We start from the raw sequence: 20,733 nt of genomic DNA, 5'->3' as shown, positions 1-20,733 counted from the left end.
CCTGTATAACAGCATAAATACTACATAGGTATAAGTGGAGCTACTATAACTGAAAAGAGTATTAAATCAAACTTATATCAAGAGCTGTACTCCAAAGATTCTACAGCCTATTTTAATTAAGAATTCATGTTTCATTTTGAAGTGTATTAGTCTACTTGAACAAAAAGAGAGAAGCAGAAGAAATATGGTATGAGTTTTCTGATTTATGAAAGATTTGACCCTTGCTCTCAAATTTACACACAGCAGATCTTTCATACATACATTTTACTACAATACAGAAAACCTTTAGATGATACAGTAACTCATTTAGGGTCAATTTTTTTACACTTTATTCACAGTGAATTATACTTTTCTGCCTTCACTGAACTTCCACGCGACTTATATTTAGCTCAGAGCAGGTAAAAGAGCATAATTATATTATTAATGCTCTGTAAAGAAAAGAACAACATAAGCACAGATGGCGGATGGTGAATTCTAGAGCCTATTTTGTTAAACATGATTCAAGAGACTTTAGTGTTCTTTTTTACCATTTTTTTTTTACCTATGCAAAGGCAACAAATTACTAGGTTAACAAAACTAAAACTTCTAATAAGAGTTGATCACTGTTTACTAGGTATCTCAATGGCACAGTCAGCAACTGTTTTGCTTCATTATTCATTTTATGGTAGACAGCAACTCTGTAGAAACTAATGCATAAGGTTTCACCTGAGTTTCTTCCATGGTGACTGAGGCCATAGTCACTGGGTGACATTTACTGTCAGATTAGGATTGCAGGGGTGATATTTGTACAACAAACAAACAACATACATTAGAGAAATAAAAGCTGCAAGGTTTTTACCGAGAGGCTTTCAAGTTTACAAGGATGGAAAGATGCATCCATAACAACATTCATATTGATATCTTGAAATTATCAGAATCATGCTAGTCTCAAAGGTCCCCAAACCGCGCTGTGCTCCAGACACCACAGAGTACTCAGATAAATCTAGCATGCTGCATTTCAGTAAAGCTAGGAATGCTTCTTGAACAATCAAACAGCTGTGCTAGACTGCTGGTATCGGCAACTCTTAGCTTCTCCATTTTTTGCCAACTCCAAGTTATAAGCAAATTTGCTAGCCCCGAATTTGAGTTATTAAAGAAATAAAAACTTATAGAAAACTCTGTCCTAGAAAGAAAGGGGGGGGGGGAGTAAAAACGTTAAGAACAGTTTCTCATTCAAATATTGTTCCATAACATATTCAGGTGGTAAAATGAACCAAAACCTCTTGAAATTTATTTCTGAAACTATTATTGTAGCAAGTTAATGTCTCACTTTATTCTGACCCAATATCACTCAATTCTAGTGTCAGGTATATTCTTGTGACTACATTCCACCTATTCATAACTATACTTGTTTTACATATGAAACACCACGGACAGGACTGCTTACGGACAAGAAGGATACTCTCTCATGAAATGGCAAAAAAACCCCAAGCACCAAGGGAAGTCACCTCTAGGTGATTTAATTTAATGATTTTGCATTTTACAAACAGCAATAGCTGTAGAGCTCCTACAAATAGTGTAAATATTCACCTATATGGAAAAAGGAACTGTTCATTTTTCTGTGTCTTCATTTTTTAAAGTAAGTCTGATATGGACAGCAAAGCACTAATAACATGCATAATATTGCATTCTCCTGTTTTTTTTCTGCTCACCACCTTGATCAAGTAACTCAGAGACTTAAAAGGATATGAGGTCATACAAAAATTAAGTTCTACAGCTGTGAATCAAAAAGTAACAGTATGCTTTCAAGTTTCCCTTGGAATATCATTAGTTAGCATTATATTGGATTAATTTCCTACTCTGAATGAATTATTTGACTTCTTTCTGCACCATTGAACAGGTTGTCATACAGTACTACAGTACTGTAGTTGTAGTAGCTGAGTTTAGTGATGGTGAAAAATGGTACGGTGTGAGAATGCACAATGTGAATAAATAATAGGAAAATTGAAAGAAATTGCATGTATTACACTTGGCTGCAACCTGCAGTAGTATTTGATCACCTTCAACAACACCCAGATGTTTTACAGCTTCTTTCTTAAGGCCTACTGCCTTCAGCTGTTCCAAGTATAACGTAGTAGGTTTTCAAAAGTTTTTCTTTCCTTTTTTAAAAAAACCCAAACCCTCAGGCAATCAAATGAAACTAATGTTAACTGGAATCAGAAAATTCTGAACATTTCAGCCTGAATCATTTCAATGTTTGTACATCAGAGCTGTTCAGAGCAGCTACTGGCCCCTGCCAGCTGAGGAACCACTATTATTACTTTTAAGTTCAGGCTGAAAAACAGCCTTGCAGCAGTGCCTTTTTCTAAAATGACAGACAAACGGGGAAAAGTCATTTTTAATTAGTTGCTCTTCACATTAACTTTCTTAGTAAACACTGAAATTTTCTGTTAAAGGTTCTTTCTGGTTGTTCCAGGAGAAAACCGTTTTCCAGAGAAAACTGTTCAGAAAGATGGGTCGTCTTTCTAAAGCTCTAAGAAAAATCATTACTGAAAATACGACCATCCTTATCAAGTAATGAGTTTCAGTGCAGGTGTTTAGAAAGATCTTCTGTTAATGATATGTTCTGTACAATAGAAAGCCTCCCATCACATTAGAAACAGTCATTATTTATTAATTGGTCAAATGGGTAGGAAATATAATTTTTATTGCACTGTGTCTAATTAGTGCTCCTTTTGTGCTAGGCATGGAACATCATCATCACGTGTTATGTTATAGAGAATGGTGCCAGCTGAACATTAGAAAAAGAAAGCACTGAACCGAAATGAAACAAAACAAAACAAAACAGAACATTGAGTTACTTGGTGTCTTTTAAGTTTTCTGTCTGCCTTAGAGATACAACACACAGGATAGATTATTACTTTAAGGTACCATACACAAAGCCTCTGCAAGGACACAGTAGGCTTAAGATTCCCAAGTAAATGATCAAAGAGGAGGTATCTTAGGTTGGCATTCATAAGTGGAAAGGCTTGAAGATGAGTTTCCCACATCTACATCATTCCTCTCAATGGAACAGGCTGGGAATTTGGACATTATACATTAATGGTAACTATGCCTGCCTCTCAACCATGAAGGCTGAAGCCACCACCCACTTGCAGATATACACTTCTATTTGGACAAATAGGTACATCCACAGGTTTGTAAATCCTGTGGTGGCATCATATCAGCTACAAATCTTGGGACTTCAAGTGTAGAAGCTACCTCAAATAAAATCCCTTACTTTTTCACCAGCCACTATGGGCAAGAGGCAGGCTGTCACTTGAGGGAAAAGTCTACTAGTTTATCAGAGACAATACTGTTCTCCAAGATACTACATTACTAACAAGGGGTTTACCTGCTCTAGAATCTTTTGAAAACCTAGGTTATTGTTTCTCATGACAAGGAAGAATAAGATCTTTTAGCCTCTTCCACATTCTGAGGCCAACTGCCTGTCTAATCAGGCAGTAAAGCTCCAACTGCATCATGCTCCTTAGCTGGTTTTATTTAAATAATACTACAATATATTTAAATAATTATTTAAATATTTTAATACACATTTATAAATTTATATATACGTAACAAATACTCAAGACTGCATCCATTAGCTGAATGGCTTTTCCAGAGTTAAAATAAAACAGACCACTGAGGGATGTTTTATGCAGTATAACAGTGGGGTGGGCAGGAGCTTCTGGAGGAGCATGGTCACTTGCACATAGAGTGCTCCGAGTCCCTTGCAGAAAGACAGATGGAAGGGAATCCCAGGTTGTTTGCCCACAGGAAAGGAGAAGAAACAGTAGGAGCTAGGGGGCAAGGAAACAGAACAACAACTTGGTTCATTTGTATTGGGAATGGAAATGCTACATGCTGCATTTCCCTTCTGTGTTGAGAGAGACATAAGTATCTCGTCTGGGCCAGCTCCTGCTGGCCCATGCAGAAGCAGAGGCACTAGAGCAGAGATCTGCACCAGGTCATACCATTCTCCATTGTTTGCCCAAAAGTGGTGCAGTAAGGGTTCAACTCCAGTGCTTTTTCCACCTCTGTATTCATTGCACTGTAAATATATTTCAGATGTTGGATCTGGAATATGCCTAAGTTTTAGTAGCTTCATTAGTGTTCTGTTTTGAAACTGATGAAAAGTGGATACATGCACCTCCCTGAAGCACATGAATTTTATGCGATTGGTTCCATAAAATTCTGTCCTAGTTGTTTATTTTCCCACAGCATATTCATCTAAGCATGGAACTATTTCTCCAGGGAGAACGTGGAAGACCAATGAGGTCATATTTCTTTTAACATATAACATGGAGTAGATATTAGAGATTTAACAAAAAGCTCGCATTTTTCAGGTCTGATTCTGAAATTAAGTCCAGCCTTGTCCAGCTGCTTCATTCTGGTCTGTTTTTTGAAGAGTATTCACAGAAATATGATTTCAAATTTCTTCCCAAATATGAGTCATGAGCACACAGAGAGGGGAAAGTAGTTTCATTTTCTTTGTATGCCAATAATAAAAGTAATACAAATATTTACTGGTCACTATCACTATCACTTAAATTTATTCCATCATTTCTTTATAATCAGAACATACAGTGCTAATTTTGCCCGTTCTTTCCAGCTTAGCTGAACTGAGAGAACTATAAAAAAGAGTTTCCAGCTCAGCTGTAATGAGACTTTCAAAACTGTAGCAACATGATGTATTCAAGCAGCTGTGCACTAAACTAAATCTTCATACACAGAAAACAGTGGAGTACTGCATATATGTTGAAGAAAATTCAAAGCTGAATGACAAACCTTGAATGCTTGATTTTAACTTATAAGACCCTCCAAAACAAACAAACAAACAAAAACTATCATAAAAACAAACCAGAAGGAAATGCTTACACAGCAGATAAGGAGCTATCCTTCTTTGGTTTCTTCTTTTCTCGAGCATCACTAAAATCCAGAGCAGCTTTGTCCATTCCTAGCAACTCACTGATCCTGTCACGGCCATAGAACTCACCATATTTATCCATGACCTAAAGTTAGGAGGAATATTCAAGAGAATTAGTTGGGTAAACCAGCTGTATTTTAGCCTGGTTTCTGAAGACAAGAGGTTTAACATACACAATCTTTTTCACCTGTTTGTTTCCATCTGTCTATCCTATGAGTCAGTAATATGTTTTCCTCTGCTCAATTGCGATCAATTCAATAAAGGCAAGATGTGGATGTCAAAGATGTTCCTACTCATTTAACGAAAACAGGAAAAGGAAAGCAATCCAGCAGAAGGAGAATAACGAAATCAATATCATCACTGACAGAATAAAAATACACTGTGAGGTCACAAAGGAAAGAGATGTTTTGAATATCCTAGCTACGTGAAAAGCTCTGATCAAAATACGATTTCCCGAAGACAGTATTTGACCTTTACTAGTTACTCATTTTAAGGAAAAAAAACCACAACATATATATTCTGTTTAAAAAGTTTTTCTATAACCTTTTTTTCTTCTTTTGAGGGGAAGTATTTCACATTGAAATAGCTGTGAAAATGCCCTCATTAACTAGCTCCACTGCATAATTTTATTATTTTATTTTTTTAGTTAATAATGCAATGAAACTACAGTACACATAGAATACATAGGAATCAAAAGATCTCGAACAGAGAGTTACAGCTAAAAATTATTTTCAGTGAATTCAAACTATCCCCCATCTCTTTCTTTCAAAATTTAACATGATTCATAAGAAATTCTTCTGGAAATGAACATTTACTTGCTTTCATTCTTACTGAACACACAACTCCTTGCTAAATATTATCTGCCTCTTCTCTTTTTCAAAAGAATACTCAAAGAAATACAAAATTTGGAATGAATCCTAGAGGTGAGGTTGTGTTTTACCAGTTTTCTAGTAAGCAATGTTTTAAATGTTTATCAATATTTTTGCAGATTTTTAGAAATAAGCCTTCTTTGTCAAATGCCTGAAAGCAGTGCTTCATGACTATGGGTCATTCACTAGGCTGTGGATTTAAGTATATTTATATATAAATATAAATAAAAGAAAGCATTATTTGCAAAATACTGTATTTGAAAGCACTTAAATCTATGCAGAGCACTTCCTCAGTCAAAAATACAGTACAGAACTTTCCACACAATTTAAAACCATGTTCCTTTCCTTCTAATAGGAACCTTCCTTGACCTACTACATTGACAGAAGCAATGTAGAATTTTATTTTCTTTCTCGAGTAGTCTGTGCAAGCTACTCCCTCCTCTTTGTTTAGATAGACAGATAGAAATATGTATCTAACAAAATATGCAAAAAATACTTTCAACAGCAAAATGAATACATAACTCAAAACATTTTTAGACAGCTTGACCTAAAACAGTTATGAAGCAGAAGAGCTACTAGTGTTTAAGAAGACATGTTTCCAAAAGTGTGATTCAAGATTGGCATTAAATGGTGTGAAGGAGGGGTAAGTCTGATCCAACAAAATCAACACGCTCTTTTTCAATTGTGACCAAACGCAATAGGAAGGTTGTTCTTGTTGTAAGCTATGGTACATACGTAACACATATTTTCTAAGACTAAGCTGAGAAAACCTTTGATATAACATTCATAAGAAATGACCTTCAATCGCTCTGCTTACAAAGGACTGTTTCTGAGAGACAGCTTATGTGAGAAAAGCTCATCTACACACTCACAAAGGACGACAGAGAGACAATGGTTGGGGGCGAGGCGAAAGAACACCCTTCTCAGCTACCCCCAGGCCCATTACAGAACTATCAGCCCACTGAAGGCTCCTCAAGCTTAGGGGAGCCCAAGGGCAAAATGGCAGACAGGAACCCAAATTACAGACTCCCAATGAATGGACACCCTGCCTAGTCCATCCAGGGCTGTCCCAGGAGAGCCTCAGCTCCAGTGTCCAGGTGTGAAACCCATCAAGATCACCCATCAGGTGGTGAAACCCATCAAGATCACCTTCCAGACTAAGAGGGTTACTGCACGGAACTTATTACTGGATGTTATAGAAAGGAAGCAAAGGTGAGAAAACGGATGGATTTAGGTGATCTGGGGAGGAACACCTGTGGGAAAATAGAGTGGTAAGGGACAAAAATGGCCGGATGTACGTATATAGTTAGCCAGTCATACAGTCGTCTGACCATGCCTTTTGCCTAAACAACTCCATCTGTCCTATCTTGCTATTAAATTCCTTTGTAACCCTCTCCTGGGTGAGGGACAATCTATTCTGTGTGCATGGAGGCGAATACATAAATACACAGACAATAAAATTTACTTATGTTGTAACATACATACAAGTGTACACAGAAATTCTCCACAGAATTTCAAGAATGTATTTGAATTCCTGTTTTATACAACCAGCTATATGTAGAAAAAGTTGAAAGAATAACTACCCAAGCCACACAAAAGTAGTTGTAGGCATGAGGTCAGTAAGGATCTCTGTGTGTTTTCAAATGGTAAGTAGAGAAATCTACACTGAATCAAAGTTATATTTCAAAGAACTGTAGTCCACATTTCTTCAAACACGAAAATGGACATGCATTAAAACTTTATTTTAACTTCATATATAATTTTTAAAAGTAAGCCTTACCTTTCTTTTCACAAATTTGTCCCAATAGTTGTTTGGAAAAGACCTGAGACACACAGATAAACAAGATTAAATTTTAGACAATCATGAGAAGATGCAGTAGTTATTAAGGTGTCAGAAAAATTACATACTGATTTTGTTTCTAAGAGGATTTTTGCTGTTGCTATTGCCAGCTAGTCATTTGCGAAGTCACTGGAATGAAAGTTGCCAAATGGCATTCAGCCTATCAAATTAATGTGCCTGGGAAAGAGCGGCAGAGCCTATGCCTGCAGATAGGGTTCTAAAGCAGCTGGATCACACAGTCCCACCAGGCAGAGAGTTGGGACTTTAAATATGTTCCTAAAGGAAAGCCTTCAAGAGACGCTAAAAGGATGCAAAGCACAGTTCACTCTCAAACTGACAGTACTACACAATCATCACTGTGCTTGTCCAAAGAAATTCATTGCCATTTTCTTTCTTTTATGGAACAGGAATAGTTTTAAAGCAAAAACTTTGGAATTAATAAGACTAAAAAGTAATAGTAAGCTTTAGCATAACAGGTGTCTGAAATATTTTGTATATCCTTGCTATAAATACACCCCTCACCATTATTTCAGACAAGCTGGATGATCAGCTATGTAATTGTGGAGATTGAAGACCATTCCTTGCAAAACTATAAAGAGACAGAGTAGGTAAAAACTCACTGTGTGTTGATTACAAGTCTATCCCACTGTCCCTTAATATCATCTTCTGATGGCTGTTCAGTTATATATAGCCCATCAAATTCCAATTTCCTTGCCACTTCCTTTTCTCTCTTAAAAATAACCAGTGGAACCTGCAGTTGAAAAAATATCAGGAATTATTTAAAATGCAATGACATGTCTGAAAATTTTTAAGAAAAGCTGATTGTTATGAAAAACTAAAGCTGGTTGTTATGAAAAACTAAGTATGAAAACTGAACAAAGTGAAAATAGTGATTTAAAAAATTAAAAGACTTGACAATTGCCCAGAACACTGCAAAGGTATAGATGCAAAAGGACTAGGTCATTCAGAATCCCATAACTACAGTGTACCACACAGTTGTAAAAGGATGGCCAAAAACCCCAAAAAGGGATCTTTCAACTAAAAATAGTTCTTCAGTGCTATGGAGCTATTAGAGCTAGTCAAGTGAAACGGAGCTAAAATAAAAATAATTTTTAAATGCTTAGAGATTCCAGTTCCAAAATATTAATTTGGGATCAGGATCACACTTTGGGATTGCATTTTGATACCCAGAGGTGTTAGAGGTTTCCTTTCATTTGTTAAAGCATTATTGACGTTTCACAGTAGGAAGAAAAGAGGTTTCACAGCAGAGAACAAAGAAACACTGGAAGCAGTAAAAAGAAAATTCTTTAAATCACATCCACATTCTATATACTTGATTTGTGCTCTGTAGTTCTTTGCCAGCAGCTGAGACACCTGAGCAGTAAGGATCAGGCTTTACACACAACCCTCTCTCATCAGCTGGATGATATTCAAAAGTTCATTCCAAGAGACAGATGTCACTAGTGGTCCCAGTGGAGTGGATATTTCTTAGAAATCTGTTACCAATAAAAAATAAATGCTACTTTTCCCTGGGATTATTTCACAGGTCTCCAAAATTCACCCACCCTGCATTACTCACCATGACTGTATTACTAGTCAAGACTGGACATGAGTATACTGAAATAGTAATAACAATTAGGCTACTCAGACAACATGGCGGTTGCATTAGCTACAATAACAATAGTTCCAATCTTATTTTCAGACAGAAATTGAGAAAAATTTAGTGGATTTCATGCAAAGTAATCTCCAGAAGAAAACATATTATACACAGACCTGCAGTTGTCAAGATTTTTAATTCTGAAAGCAGTATATCACCAAAGACAGAGACTGAAACCATACTTAGTCTTTTCTTCAGGGTTTCAGAGTTGGAAAGAAGGCAATTGGCCAGTAGGAGTAGGGAAGTGATCACGGCCCTATACTCACCACTGGTGAGGCCACACATTGAATACTACGTTCAGTTTTGGGCCCGCAGGACATGAAGGACATCGAGGTGCTGGAGCGTGTCCAGAGAAGGGCAATGGAACTGGTGAAGGGTCTGTAAAGTAGGTCTTACGAGGAGAGGTTGAGGGAGCTGGGGGTGTTTAGCCTGGAGAAGGCTGAGGGGAGACCTTATGGCTCTCTACAACTACCTGAAAGGAGGTTGTAGTGAGGTGGGTGTTGGTCTCTTCTCCCCAGTCACTAACAAAAGAACTAGAGGAAATGGCTTCCAGCTGCATCAGGAGAGGTTTAGGTTGGATATTAGGCAAAATTTCTTTACTGAAAGAGTGGTGAGGCATCAGCACAGGCTGCCCAGAGAGGTGGTGGAGTCGCCATCCCTGGAGGTGTTCAAAAAATGTGTAGACGTGACATTTCAGGACATGGTTTAGGAGACATGGTAGTCTTGGGTTGACGGTTGGACTTGATGATCCTAGAGGTCTTTTCCAACCTTAATGATTCTATGATTCAATTCATTATGGAAGTAATGATAACAACGTCTTCCCTTCTTGTCAGAGAATAAATGTAGTTCGAAAAAACAATGTGGGAAAGTAGCATAAAAAGTCATAGTGGGGAAAAAAAAAAAAAGCTATGAGGTAGGAGGACATCTCAAAAGCCAGAAAGCTAAGCTGTCATGCTGCATGTCAACCAGTGAAACAGGAAAACATGTTTTAGTATTTATAGGACTGCAGAGACACTTAAGGTAGAGATGAAAATCAACCACTTAATGCAATAGTATGATGACCGTTTGCCTCAACTACAAATGCACATCGTGTCTGTTTAGCATAGAAAAAGCATTATCAATTAAAAGAGGAAAAGAAAAATATGAAGGACCATGTAAAAGCTTAATGAAGAAATTATAATTGTACGGACAAATGAGCAGCCATAGTGGGTCATAGCAAAAGTCCATCTAATTTAATACTATCTTGCACTTTGACCTATAGTTTTTGCCTCAGGAAGAGTATAAAAATGAGGGAAATACATCCCAGATATACTCCTTCCAGCTCCAGAGATTTATGGCATTTGGTCTTCCTAAACCAGAAGCAGCATTTTGCCAATAAAGGTGGCATCTTTATTTCTTATATCCCAAACAGAGATCTGCAAGATATTCCTTTAAAAGATGCTTACGTTCCTGCCAAAAGACTAACACCAGAATGTGTATGAAAAGTAGGCATTGCCTATAGCCATCACATGCAGCAGCCGTAGTCTGAAATGCTGCATGCTTTTCAAATGACCTAGTTGACAGACTAGTAATGCAGACACTGTCATCTAGCTTCCTCTGGCCATGTGTGTTCATAGCTTGTCTTTGACAGTCACAAGCAGCTTCTGATACAGGTTACTGCTGTAATTGTCCGGCTGAGATGGTAACGGTGCAAATGCTTATCCTGTGACCAGTGTCAGCCCAGCAAATCAGGCTCTGACCTATAACTTCCTGAATTCACACGTCACCTAACACACAATTTCTGTGTAGGTTGCACTAAAAGAATAGCGTTTCTTCACATGGTCCCTCAACCTGCTTAAGCAAAGTTGCTATGACTGTATTCCAATTTATACCACTCAACAGATAAAAATGTTGTGAACCAGAAGAAAAAAAAAATGTTCACTTTTTCTTACTTTCAAACAGTAGTACCCTATGATGCAGAAGAATGAGATGACTGTGTGTAGGATAGCCAAAATCCGGAGTGTGGGCTCCATGTAGCCACTGCTTTCTTCCAGTACATAATGCACTGCAATGACCCTATGGTTGTCACTTTCCAGGCTGTTCAACTTGGTACTTTCACCAGCAGATATCACAGGAACTTCTTTTTCTTCTGTCACAGCAGAGGTGGAGACCTGTTCAAATCACTTAATCTTAATATTGCAGCTGTATTCCTTTGACAGGAGCTTTACACTATTACAAGCCAAGCAGTATAACTGAAAACAATGACACGAAGGACAATATAATTGTAAGGAAAGAATTTTTTGCATAAAAATATCCACAGAGAATACCTCACAGAGACCTTTTCATCTTGTTACACCAATTTGTGATAATGCACGTTTTCTTTTTCCCCCCACTCTCTGTCCATGGTAGCAAATTTGGGCCACGCTGAGTTTTATCACTTCAAATTCAAGGGTGGGCATAGCCCTCTCAGAAGGAACCCAGTCAGCTCCTGACATTCCCACATGTAGTCTTTATCAGCAGGGCTCTGCCACAAACTGATTTGAGCCTGATGACTCCAGAGTTGTGTTAACGACACCAAAAGTCTTGACAAAAAAGATCAGTGATATTCTAGGCAGTTTAAGATGATGTGGCTTCACCTTGCTGTACACACCCTCTCAGGGGAGCACAATGGCACAAGAAACACCTCAGCTAACATGTATTGGTTTAAGTTGCCAGGGAAGGCCAGGCTTGGCTGAGTCACCGTACTGTACTGTGAGATGGAGCATCTGAGGCACGGGTACGCCCTTCAGCCTGCTGCCTCTGCTGCAGCACAGAACTTTGTAAATAGCTATCGGTGTACTGGAAGTCTATTGTTACTTCACACAAACCCTTTAGCTCTCACTGTGTTAGATTTCTGAGGTGGCAGTATGAAGTAGGTATTTAATCTGTTAGGCTAGGCAGTTTTACCATAGTTTACTCTGTACAAAACCTGAATGTTTTTCAGTATACAACATGAAAACTAATATTTTGACAAGTTTACCTTATAGAAAAGCAGGATGAAGTTGATGGCAAAAGCAACAAACAATGCCAACATCCTCATGTTGTAAAAGTTTCGTGCAAAGTAATTCTGAAAAGAGAAACAGACCATAAAAACACTTTGCATAATACTGATACCACAATCATTATTAAGTTGCTGCACAGGTCTTTTTTGTTTGTTTACCCTATGGAGCTTTTTAATAAAATTATAAATAGGAAAAAACCAAAACCACACCAAAAAAATCCCAAGCATTTTGAGTGATGTATTGTACAAATTCTCCCCTACTCCATATGGGCAATAATGGATAAAGGACCTTTTGTTTCACTCCATGCAGAAAGGGATCAAGGATTTCTAATTGCTTCTTACATCTTTTTCATTATCCTCTCACTACACTTAGAGACAACAAAGAGATATCACAATGTAATAGTAATGTAATAATAACACAGAAATCTCTATCTTCCCTGTTCCTCAATATTCTTGCTAATGGAAAAATGTTACTTTTACCAAGAAACAAAAATGTCTGCATATAAGTTCATTTTAAATATTTTTCTATTTCAAAATAGTGTTTTAAACAGATTGGCAAAAGGTTCATCTGTGACCCAAGTAACGTGAGTAGAAAGCTTCTCGCACATTATGATGCTATCAAAAGGGTTGCAGAAATGTACGTTTTCCCTTCCTGACAATTCACAAACCTTTCTAGCACGCTTTGCTAGAGAATGCTTTAACTCTCACATGGGAATTCCACCATTCTTCAGGCCTGACCATAGATGACTATTAGTGAATTATTAAATGAAACTATTAGAAGAAAAATTAAATTAAATTTGCATGACTGTTACGTGATTAGCCTAAAAAATTAATCTGAGTGCAAAAGGAAAACTTAAACACCTAATTCCTTATTAAGATTGTGGCTGTAGTTTTATACTTTTGCTATGTTACTTGTGTTAGAAGTAGGCTGTCCCTACACAAATGTATCCACTAGATATAGAGCAGAAGTGTATTTCTTTTTGCTTTGCATTTCATACTGGAATCTCCTAGCTAATAAAAGCATGGATTTTAAATAGTTATACAGCAAATTCAGGGATATTGTATTTTATTGAGACATTCTCAGATAGAGTTATACTATTCTAATTAGCCTTATTTTCCACAAGTTTTGAGAAGTTTCTCAAATAATAACTTCATATTTCACAAAAATATCTGTAACACCTTTTCTTATGAGTTTTAGGCTAAGCATTGTATCTTAATAAATTCTTTTTATAGGAGAGCCTGTCATTTCCCAAAGTCGTCTCAAGGAAAGACAAATCCTAGAGGCTCACAAGCTGCTGTGAAAATTCAGGATATTTTATTCACATAAAAATGCATGGCTGTTTTCCTGTGATGGACAGGCATCTCTGAAGGTCTGGGTTTTGGACAATAATTGTCTTCCTAATAATTAATATCTTGTCTACTAAGTTATTTGTGTGTCTTTCCTCTAACATTCCAGTTAAACCTTTGCCTTTATGTCCTTTTCACGGGTGACAGTGGATACAAAAATTAAGTTCATCAGATGCAAATTTATCTTTACATTGGCAGAATAATATGGTGGTACACCTCCCTGCCAACAACTAAACACATAGTCTAGAGAACAGCTTACAAGAAGCTTCTGTTGGTATGCAATTATTTTCTTCCAGAAAGCTGATTCCTGAACTTCTGGCTCTCCATATCTGTGAGTATGAAGTTGTCTTAATTTCTGTTTCCCTTTGTCTTCCTTGGCTTTCTCTTCTTTTTCTCCATCTTCTCCTCTTAGGAAGCAAATGAAGCCAAAATTATATGTCAAGTTAATACAATTGCTAAATAAAAAATTGAAACGACACCCTGAAAGAGGCCATTTCATCTTTTCACAAGGCTCAAGTAGTCATGACTTGGGCACTTCACACACGTGAATAACAAGGAAACAAATCTCTCTTCAGCCCAAAGCACTGGCAAGGGTGACAGTCTGGTTAAGTCTACAGATAATTAAACTTACTAGTTTGGCACCTTGAAGTGAGGATGCTAACTGGTAGAGGCAGGTAATCAAGAATCTGACAACCTTATTACCTGAGGGTCTGCTTCATAATTGTGCAGCTAATACTTGCACTGACAAATGTCTGTAAGCTGACAGCTGTATGTCCGTATGAATGCCTAAGTGCTCCCCTCCAACCTCATGCACTTGAACTGTCTGGTTCCCACAAAGGTTGCAGAAAACTTTGGTGGTTCTTGCATTTACAAGCTAAATCTCAAGGACTAAATTCTGCATTTCTGCCCTCCTGAGGAGTTCATAAGTACCCACTCCAGGAGGAGACAGGAATAAGAAAGCTTGACAGCGTTCAATGTATGATTATCACCATGCTGCCTGATTACAAAAAGTCATAGTTAGGGTGCTGCCTTCTCCAAACACATGATCCAATAAACTGTTAGCAGTCAATTTGACCTGACAGCATGCTAGATGAAAGGATCACAGAAGTCCATTTGAAACCAAACCAGAGTGAGAGGCAACTTATAAGTTTCATTATTAATTTCTCTGTACCTATCTACAAACAGAATAACCGATGTTCTAAGTGCTTCTCTTACTAGAATACACTTGACAAATTTTCACTTGAAAGTTCATTTGAAAGCTTGTCTTATGTTAGAGGTGGCTTCAGGGCAGCTAATAGTGCCAGGTACCGCACTCCTCACAGAGAACACAGGTATCACTGCAACCCACAGTCAAGTGGAGCAATCAGCACTGAAGTGACCTTCAAAAGTCAGCAAGACTTTCCCTCACAAAGTTATAGTGGCTGAGTTAGAAATTTGCTGCACTGATTAGGAAGAAGAATTTTTGTTATTGGCAAGTGTTTGTCATCCTAAGAGAGCAATAAGGATAGAGCCTGAGACTAAGGACCCACTTAGAATTTTGACAGTGACATATCAGCTACAAGAACTGTACACGTATCAGAATTATACAGGTATCAGGAACCATAAAATACAGGGATGGAGTGTCATACTTTTTACTGGTTAGAACCAAGCACTATGTTTTGCTTTCCACTATTTTTCTCTGAGTGTATCTCATTAACATTAGACTTTAATATATCCCCAAAAGATTAAAATGATCATTTATCAAATGCTAACACTTGGTCTTCATAAAGATGTAAGAGTACTCTGTAATTAATTAAAATTACATTGGAAAATTAAGATTTTGCAAAATCCAAATAACTCAAAGCAGGTCATAGCAAATGGGAGGGGCAAACCAGATTCAGTCTCTACCACTGATGGATAACAAGTCTCTGGACCCAGGTACTCTTATACTTTTTCCAAGAGATTTTCTTCTAGCTTTCAGAGTTGCCAAGAAAAAGTCAATCAAACGCATTCTAAAAGAGACTAAATAGACATTACAAAGGATGCTGCTGGAAGAGGGAAATTCATAAAATCTCCGAGAAATGCTATTTACATGGCATTTCCTTGCAAATGTGCATGGATGTAGAGGATGGTTAAAAAAAAAACCTAACTGTGGAACATGAATGGACACAAAATTAAAGATGAAGTAGGTAAAAATCAAGCTGTTTTTTTTCAGGGAAACAAACCACGTTTTGTAGGATCTGAGGTTTAAGTAATACATACTCTGCTTTTTCAGGTTCAGATTTTGTTTCCTCCTTCTCTTCCTTTTCATCTTCTTTCACCTGCTCCTACAGGAATTCAGATTTTTAAAAGTGTCTAAACACTATTATACAGTACAGAGTTAGTAAAAAGGATACACAGATTGAAGAATGTTAAGCTCATTTTTGTTTTTTAAACAATTGAAACCCTGGGAGAAGATGATCCTTCAGTTTACATTAATGAAGAATCGTTTTAACACTGAATTAAAAGCAACCCAAAACACCATGTACTTAGAGAAGGCTGTGGGAATTCAAGTTTATGATATAAGAGAGGATAAATACCAGTACTTACATGTGATTCTTTAAAAAACATGTCACAAAACCCAGAAAAACATAGATGCAAGTTTTGTTTCAAGACTATACTTAACATATGAAAGGGAGAAACTTGCAGCAGAAATAAGATACAGTTACCTGGATTTTTTCTTGCACCTCAGGCATTGGTGCTAAGGAGGGAGTGCTCAGTAAATCACTCAAACCAGCATTTGGATTGTGAGGGATCAATTTATACTGTCCTCCTTCTCGTTTCAAATCCAAACCAAATATATCTGAGAGTAGATCACTCTCATCTGATAAAGTTCTCAGATCTGCCAAGTCTTCTGTAGGCAATGCAGCTTCTGTTGGCTTCCTCTCCCCCTCTTCTCCTTCTCCACGCACCTCATCCTGAGTGGGATCTGGCATATTAGCTAATAGTTCAGCCACTTTGATTTTCTTTGCACCTTCTACTAGGCTTCCTCCAAGCAACAAACTGCATATGATGCGAAAGAAGCCCCGGATGACACTACAAGCAAAATGTAGTAAGCCCATCAAAATGCTCCAATAGGAAGAAAAAAAAGCCATGACCATGTCCTTCATGGTCATTTTCTTCACTTTTTTCATCTGTTTCTTTAGGCTTTTCATGCTGAGCATTTTCATGAGAGTCATTAAATTATACTTGAGAGCTAATAATGCTGACTTCATGGTCATGAGTGAGAAGAAACCCATTCTAGGATCCTGTTCCTCAGGCTTATCTTTCTCATTCTCCTCTTTATTTGCTGATCTTTCGTTCAGATCTGACTCAGAGATCTGGGCAGCCAGTTGCATTTCAAAGATGGTATCCTCACAGAAATTAACAAAAAGCTCCATCTTTTCTTTCTCCCCACCTTCATTTACAACATCAAATATAAATTGTCTCTTTGACTCTTTTACCTGAGGTTTCTCCCACTGAGTCCGACTTGACTCACTTATTTCAAAATAAACTCGTTCAATGCGCTTCGCACTGCCCATGATTTCTATGCGTCCAAGGAAAGGCTGAAAATAATTCAGCACGCTCTCTGACAGTTCAAGGAAAGTTTGCAAGCGGGTATCATGGGGCATGTGCTCTGACAAGTTGGTCAGGAGAACAGCAACATTGAAACCAATGTCTTTGGCCGGTTCATGGAATCGTTTCACAAACTCCTCATAGTCCAGAGTCTCATTCTCATCAGTTTCAGCACATGATAGCAGAAACTCAGTTTCAGACTGGGTGTAATGTTTATGGCTTTCCATCGCCTTGTGAAAATCCCTCTTTGAAATTATCCCTTTACCATCAGGGTCGTATTCTTTGAATGCATCAGAGGAAGTCAAATCCTTCAATTTTAAGAACATATCGAAAAACTTCAGAATCATCTCCACATTATTGGACGATTCCACAAGCATATCGACCATCTGCTTGCCAATAGTTCCATTCACAACATTACCTAGATGGGATGACATGAAGTTAGAGATACTGATGGCAACAAATATTTTGGCAAAGGGAAGTGTATAATAATGACTTGTAAAATAATCAAAGAGTAGGAGTGATAATCTATCGACTAACACTCGCCTAAGAGAGCTAGCAGTAAAATCAGAAATCTTTTACTAAGCCTTTTACTAGCCTAAGACTTGGAAAAAACGTAAGTGAATAAGTACTTGCCATTAAAGGAAGGAAGAACTAACAAGCCCTACAGAGAGACATCTGTTACATTTAAAATGGTACTAAACCTGAGGCGGCATACAATGAATTTTACTATAAAGCAACATAGACAGAACTAGTGTCAGTTAGGATGAGTCGCTCAGTAGGCTACTCATGAATCACAGCATATAATACTACGAATTTACTTTGCTTCTCAGTGACCTTCTATAAGCAAAGCAGTAGCCACGCATGCTACGCTGCAATCTATGCTGCACTTACAGCCTTCCCAGTTCTCTCAAGAAAATAAATGTGATAGGCTACATGTAGGAACCAAAACGGAAATACAGGTTTTTGGATCATCTATATGTATTTATGGTTAGTGCAGTATTGGAAGCACTAACACAATACCATAAAGGAGATAAAGCAATAGTAATATTTCTTCACATTCTTTGGGGAATCATAATTTCAGGTACTAGCTATAAAGGACCTTGAACTTATTCACTAGACAAATCAAAGCCTGTTCTTTATGGCTGAGATCATTACCAAAATAAATACAATATAGTAAAGGTGCTAATAAAATGAGTGACAAATGGTTCAGTTCCTAGAACTCAGGATTCCAACTTCATTAGTAAAAAGCTTTTCACCTAAGCCAAAAGAGAAGCCAAGTTCATGGAAACAAAGTAAAACTTTTGCCAGAGCTGGATTTGATAAAATTCTGACATTCTGAATTAATATAAACTATATCGACTATACTATATAAATCACCCATTCACTTTAAAACCTAACAACTCTTCTCACAATTGGGACATGAAAATTAAAAACCCAAAGGAAAATGGAGCATTATTTCTCAGATGAAGAAATTCATAAAGGTAAAAATTTTGCTAGAACAAGTGTAAAAGAGGATTTCAAATTAAATTTTGACTACCTTCCAGCATAGACAGCAACATGACAACCATATCCTTCTGAAGATCCATTAATTCCTTCAGTAGCTCAATTTGACTGGAATCCTAAATAATGAACACAATAAATGAAATAAAATATCTATTGACTTCTTGAGACTTAGAAATTAAGAAGCTAGTAGTGTCAAAGCTGGTAATACAGTGAATACATTTAATTGCTTGGTTCCTTACAGTACATTTACCTGATCAAACATTTACACGAACATCTGTTTAGAAGACAGTAAGTTAATAAAGACAAAGTGAAAACTGAAGGTGATGAAAAAATTTAAAGCAATAACTGGGTATGTCAAGCTCACAGGTGATGCCTCTGTAATGCTTCAAGGCAGATAAAATATCGTTGCTGTTGGTGTAATCGAGTTTTCAACTATGAAGACTTGTAAAAAAAATAATGGCAGCAGCACATAGAGCTCAAAGTGTAACATGATTCAAAATGAGTGATTTCATTACAGGCCACTGCACTTCTTTTAGGAAAAAGAAAACTAGAAATAAAGTTTCAAAATATTTATTAATAAAGTTCCACTAGTATATCCTTAAATAGACATGATACTGATTCTTTTAACCACCTTTTATCTCATTCAGATTACCAAGTTTAATATTCTGCTTCCCAATGATTTCAGCCTGGAGACTATCTGGATAGATTTATTCAACTACTTAATTTCACAGAATGACACAATGGTAGGGGTTGGAAGGGACCTCTGGAGATCATCTTGTCCAACCCCCCTGCTTGAGCAGGTACACCCAGAGCAGGGGGCACAGGAACGCATCCAGGTGGGGTGTGAATGTCTCCAGGGAAGGGACCCCACAGCCTCCCTGGGCAGCCTGTGCCCCTGCTCTGGCACCCGCACAGGGAAGAAGATTTTTCTCATGTTTAGCTGGAACTTGCTGTGTTCCAACTTGTGCCCATTGCCCTTGTCCTGTCCTTGGGCACCACTGAAAGGAGTCCAGTCCCGTCCTCTTGACACCCACCCTTCAGATATTTATGACTATTGATAAAATCCCCCCTCAGTCTTCTCCAGGCTGAACAAACCCAAGTCTCTCAGCCTTTCCTCATAAGGGAGATGCTCCGGTCCCCTGATCGTCTTCGTAGATCTCCACTGGACCTGCTCAAGCAGTTCCATGTCCTTCTTAAACTGGGGGGCCCAAAACTGGACACAGCACTCCAAATGTGGTCTCACTAGGGCAGAGTAGAGGGGGAGGATAACCTCTCTCGATCTGCTGGCCACACTGGTTTTAATGCACCCCAGGATACTGTTGGCCGCCTTGGCCCCAAGGGCACAGTGGTGGCTCAGGGTCACCTTGTTGTCCACCAGTACACCCAGGTCCTTCTCAACAGAGCCGCTTTCCAGTAGTTCAGCCCCCAGCCTGTACTGGTGCATGGGGTTGTTCCTCCCCAGGGGCAGGACCTTGCACTTGCTCTTGTTGAATTTCATGAGGTTCCCCTGGGCCCAGCTCTCCAGCCTGTCCAGGTCTCGCTGAATGGCAGCACAGCCTTCTGGTGTATCAGCCGCTCCTCCCAGCTTGGTATCATCACCTTGCTGAGGTTACACTCTGTCCCTCCGTCCAGGTCATTGATGAATATGTTGAAAAGGACTGGACACAGCACAGACCCCTGGGGAACACCACTACTGACAGGCCTCCATCCAGACTCTGCTCCATTGATCACGACCCTCTGAGTTTTGTTGTTTCTACCACATTTCTTCCTCAGTGATACATTGCTGCATCATGCCGCCCATAAGGCATACTCGAGCATTGTTGGACTTCAGTGATTAGTACAACAAACTCAAGGTACTTTATGGCAATATGGATCTTGGATTGAAAATGGCACAAGTTGGAAACGAAGATTTCTAATTGATTTGTCTTAGAAGATTTATAACGGAAACTTCAAAAGTTGCTTACATCCTGGATTATCTTT

General features: G+C 38.1%; 1 protein-coding gene across 1 annotated transcript in view; it reads right to left on the bottom strand.

The window, feature by feature from the left end:
* RYR2 (ryanodine receptor 2) overlaps nucleotides 1-20,733 on the bottom strand; it is a 437,201-nt gene that overhangs the window by 17,848 nt on the left and 398,620 nt on the right. Inside the window, exons 91-99 of the mRNA XM_064445463.1 lie at nucleotides 18,788-18,869; nucleotides 16,365-17,668; nucleotides 15,919-15,983; nucleotides 13,937-14,084; nucleotides 12,310-12,396; nucleotides 11,243-11,461; nucleotides 8,275-8,405; nucleotides 7,595-7,637; nucleotides 4,897-5,030 (exon numbers count right to left, since the gene is read on the bottom strand). Of these exons, the coding sequence (XP_064301533.1) occupies nucleotides 4,897-5,030; nucleotides 7,595-7,637; nucleotides 8,275-8,405; nucleotides 11,243-11,461; nucleotides 12,310-12,396; nucleotides 13,937-14,084; nucleotides 15,919-15,983; nucleotides 16,365-17,668; nucleotides 18,788-18,869 (2,213 nt within the window). The remainder of the gene's footprint in view (nucleotides 1-4,896; nucleotides 5,031-7,594; nucleotides 7,638-8,274; nucleotides 8,406-11,242; nucleotides 11,462-12,309; nucleotides 12,397-13,936; nucleotides 14,085-15,918; nucleotides 15,984-16,364; nucleotides 17,669-18,787; nucleotides 18,870-20,733) is intronic.

This window comes from Phalacrocorax carbo, chromosome 3, assembly GCF_963921805.1.
Source record: "Phalacrocorax carbo chromosome 3, bPhaCar2.1, whole genome shotgun sequence".
NCBI lineage: Eukaryota > Metazoa > Chordata > Aves > Suliformes > Phalacrocoracidae > Phalacrocorax > Phalacrocorax carbo.
This window is presented reverse-complemented; position numbering and strand designations above follow the sequence as displayed.